This window comes from Tiliqua scincoides, chromosome 5, assembly GCF_035046505.1.
Source record: "Tiliqua scincoides isolate rTilSci1 chromosome 5, rTilSci1.hap2, whole genome shotgun sequence".
NCBI classification, from domain to species: Eukaryota; Metazoa; Chordata; class Lepidosauria; order Squamata; family Scincidae; genus Tiliqua; species Tiliqua scincoides.
The window spans coordinates 80,414,514-80,418,421 of NC_089825.1; the positions used below are offsets into that span (position 1 = coordinate 80,414,514).

General features: G+C 42.7%; 1 protein-coding gene across 1 annotated transcript in view; it reads left to right on the forward strand.

Moving 5' to 3' along the window:
• DNAJC7 (DnaJ heat shock protein family (Hsp40) member C7) overlaps positions 1-3,908 on the forward strand; it is a 35,698-nt gene that overhangs the window by 27,717 nt on the left and 4,073 nt on the right. Inside the window, exons 9-13 of the mRNA XM_066627187.1 lie at positions 790-881; positions 1,284-1,357; positions 1,603-1,749; positions 2,518-2,670; positions 3,363-3,425. Coding sequence (XP_066483284.1) covers positions 790-881; positions 1,284-1,357; positions 1,603-1,749; positions 2,518-2,670; positions 3,363-3,425 — 529 coding nt within the window. The remainder of the gene's footprint in view (positions 1-789; positions 882-1,283; positions 1,358-1,602; positions 1,750-2,517; positions 2,671-3,362; positions 3,426-3,908) is intronic.

Consider the following 3,908-nt stretch of genomic DNA (forward strand, 5'->3'; position numbering starts at 1 on the left):
TGTTTGAGTGGGTTGTTTTTCTTTTTGCTAGAGACTTCTCTAAAAGTTTCTCTCATCGCAATTCAGGCAAAGGCAGTGTGAAGAATCTTTATCTCAGAATAGCCGCAAGAATCATAAATTTTGGAAAGACTCTTCTAGGGTGAAGTGTTCCAAGAAGGGCATGCAGGCCCTAGGAGGGCATGCAGCCAGCAAAGGGCAGCCGAGGGTGGCCAGTCTGGCAAGGTCTGCAGCCCTTGGCATGTTGAGTACAAAGCAGAGAGGATCAAATGTTTGAACGGCATGTGATTTAGCCTCCTGAGATTGCCATCTGCAGGATGGTCATGAAGTTAGTTGACATGTATGCCAGCATATTAGGAATTTAATAGAGATTTTTGACATTTTTGTATGGAAATTAGCTTGCGATGAATAATCCTTTAAATCTGGTTAAGAAAGAGGCTTCTCGTCCTGCACCTCTTCTGTATTTGATCTCTGAGCTGTTGTGAATTAATGCTTTTGATCTGTTTAGTATACTTTTAATTGCATATTCACGTGTGTGGTGTGTGTATTTCATTGACTTGTTATCCCTAGTAGCTCACTTTTTGCCTCTTCTATCTTTTTTCTTTTGTAAATGGCTTTGAGAGTTGCCCTCTTCCCGTTCACAAAAAATTGTAAGGAAAGGCCTTGTTAACTGGTTTGGAAGAGGCAGCCAGTCAAATCTGTGAAACTGTTGCCTTTCACTCTTGAAATTCAAAACAAAAAATACTGTAATGCAGAGGGATTCACTTCCTAACCTCCCAGCTTGTCTTACAGCTTCGGAAATTAGATGAAGCAATAGAAGACTGCACAAGCGCCATCAGACTGGACGACACATACATCAAAGCCTACTTGAGGAGAGCGCAGTGGTGAGCATATGTGTCTGTTAAACCTGGGGTGGGCAACAGCCACAGAGTGCATGCTTAGTGTACAAAAGGCTCCAAGTTCAACACCTGGCATCTTCAATTAAAACAGCATCAGATGGCAGGACTAAGCCCTTTGTCTGAAACCCAAATGAACACTGGCTGGGGCTGGACCAATGTTCTTGGTCAGGTCCAACTTGATTTACCAGGGAAGAGGAAGTAAATTCCCCCCACAAGAACTTGGCAGGTTGGCTCTGCTCACACTCGGGTCTGAAAAGCCATCTTTGCATACACCCCACCACCTCTTCCAGTGTGACCAGTGACTCATACGTGGAGCTTGGCTCAGTTGTTTGAGCAATCTGCTTTTGATTTTGATAAGGTGTTGATAACTGTGCTTACCTTGCTTAGTTACATGGATACAGAGCAATATGAAGATGCCGTGAGGGACTATGAAAAGGTTTACCAGACAGAGAAAACAAAAGGTACAAACAGCAGTAGGCCTCTGCCTTGACTAACCTTTTTTTCTTTTTGGAGGGTTTTGCAGTTTGGGTTTATATACCCTTTTGTTCAACTGGTCATTATTTGTAAAGGAAATTATATTGTTTTCGATGTGATATCAGAGCAGTGTCTGCCATGTGCAGCTTTCAGTTTTTGAAATGTTTGTATGAGTGATTATTTCTTTGTCTCATTAAAGCTGCTGTTTGACGCTTTCCCTTGTGTATTCTAGAACACAAACAGCTCCTCAAGAATGCACAGATGGAACTGAAGAAAAGTAAGAGGAAAGACTATTATAAAATCTTGGGTGTGGACAAGAATGCCTCTGAGGATGAGATCAAGAAGGCATATCGCAAGCGGGCCCTGATGCATCATCCTGGTACAGAAAAATTGCTCCCACCTCTGTTTTTAATTCAATAATTCTCAGACTGTGGAAATGAGCATGCAGCGTGCTTTGAAACAATTAAGCCACCACATTGGATACTCTGTGCTTGTTATAGCAAGGAAACCTTGTGCAGTATAATCTTTCCTTTGCCAATATGGAGACAATGACATCCTCTTGAAGCATGCAGTAAGGGTGCATCAGAATTCCCTGATTTAGCCCATGCAACAGCTAACAGATGTGGAGGAATTCCAGACAGCACTATTGCTCAGAGATGTCAAGAAAGCAGTATTAGTTGAGTCATTAATGTAGAATTCACATTTGTGAGAATCTCTTTTTTTTTCCAGGAGCAAGTGTTTAATCCTAGTGCCATGAAAGTATGCATAAAAGTGTGTGGCTTTTACCTAGTGATGTCCCAGAAACCAAAGGAGTAGCTGCATAAAATTTCTCTTGTGTGTGGTATGGGGAGATCAGGTTTCATTGCTTCACCTCTCGCTATAACAGAAAAAACTGAACACATGATACAAAAAGAAAAATGGCAGAGTAAATTAGGTGAAATGAGAAACTTGCAAATTTATTTCACTTCCATACTTTTATAAGAGGTCAAGACATCAGGCTTTTTTTGTGTGTGGAATTTGAATTACACTGACAAATCATCCTTAGCACAAAATGAACACAGCCCTGCCTCTAGACTCTAAGAATGCATCATTCTTTCTCTCCACAAGTGAGATCTTTGCTTTCTCTCTCCACTTCCCCTCCTGACAGACCGACATAGTGGTGCAAGTGCTGAAATCCAGAAAGAGGAAGAAAAGAAATTCAAGGAGGTTGGCGAAGCCTTCACCATACTCTCTGATCCAAAGAAGAAAGCCCGGTATGACAGTGGACAGGATCTTGAGGAAGACGGCATGAATATGGGAGGTGAGTTGAAGGGATTTTTCACTGGGTGCCTATTTGTATGGCGGAAGATATGCTCAAAATCCTTTAATAAATCCTTTTCATGTTCCATGCTTATAAACCTTCAAGATGGCTAACAACAAATAATTAAGACTTTAACTGTAATTTGCCATCCCTCTCATTGAAGGCTCCTCCAGATATGACTACTAGCTCACATCTGCTATGTTCCTCCTTTGAAGTGTCCGCTAGACACTAAACACGTGGCAGCAGATGGCAGTCATTGGGTTTGGAGGCGGTTCTCCTCCACTGGGTCACAATTCTAAGAGGAACCCCTGGCTTCTGCCTGTGTGACAGCTCTAAGTGATAGAAAAGGCTGTAGTGATGAGATGGCAACCATTTTCACTGCAGATGTGGTGGTGATGGTGGTGGAAGCCTTAGCACTTTGAGTCTGAGAGCTGTTATGTAGTAATTTTGCTTGCGTTGCAGTTGGGCACTATAGACAAAGGTCTGGAAAAATCAGGACAAGAAAAAGAGAGGCTGGCATTCTCAGAAGCAAAGACATAGTGGGGAATGGTGGATATTTTGAAGCTCCTCAGACCTTTTAGAACCTTTTTTCAGTATGACTCATATAATTGGCCAATAAAGTCAAGATGCAGATAAGGAAGTCCTCCTCATTCGCTCTTGTCTGTTTTCTTTTCCACCCTCCATTCCAATAGATTTCGATGCTAATAATATATTCAAGGCTTTCTTTGGCGGGCCAGGAGGCTTCAGTTTTGAGGGTAAGTGGCACACCCTTCCTGTTGTCCATTAAAGAAAGAGACTCCTGAGTTTGTACAGAGAGATGATTCATTCAATTCTGACAGCATTTCTTGAACCCACAACTACATCTCTGTACAAATCAGGGGGGGGGGAACTGTTGCCCACATAATTTAAGGGCTATTCTGCACAAGCAAAAAAGTATGTGTGTATGCACAAATGGGACACATGGGTCCCTGATCCTCACCCCACCCCCTTGACTTAAATTACCCAGAAGAGAACTGTTCCTGTGATAATTCTAGGACTGGAGGCTCTGCATTCACCTCATCAGCTATGAGGCTGATCCAGTATTCTTGTGTCTGGGCCAGTAGACTTAGGGAGCACCCTTTTAGGACCTGAATGTCACTGTTCTGGCTCCTTGCTTCTCGTGCATGCCATGGTGGTAGAGGTGGGATTTTGCTCTGGGGGTGTCCATTTCAATTCTGTGCCTCTCCTCTATCTTTCAG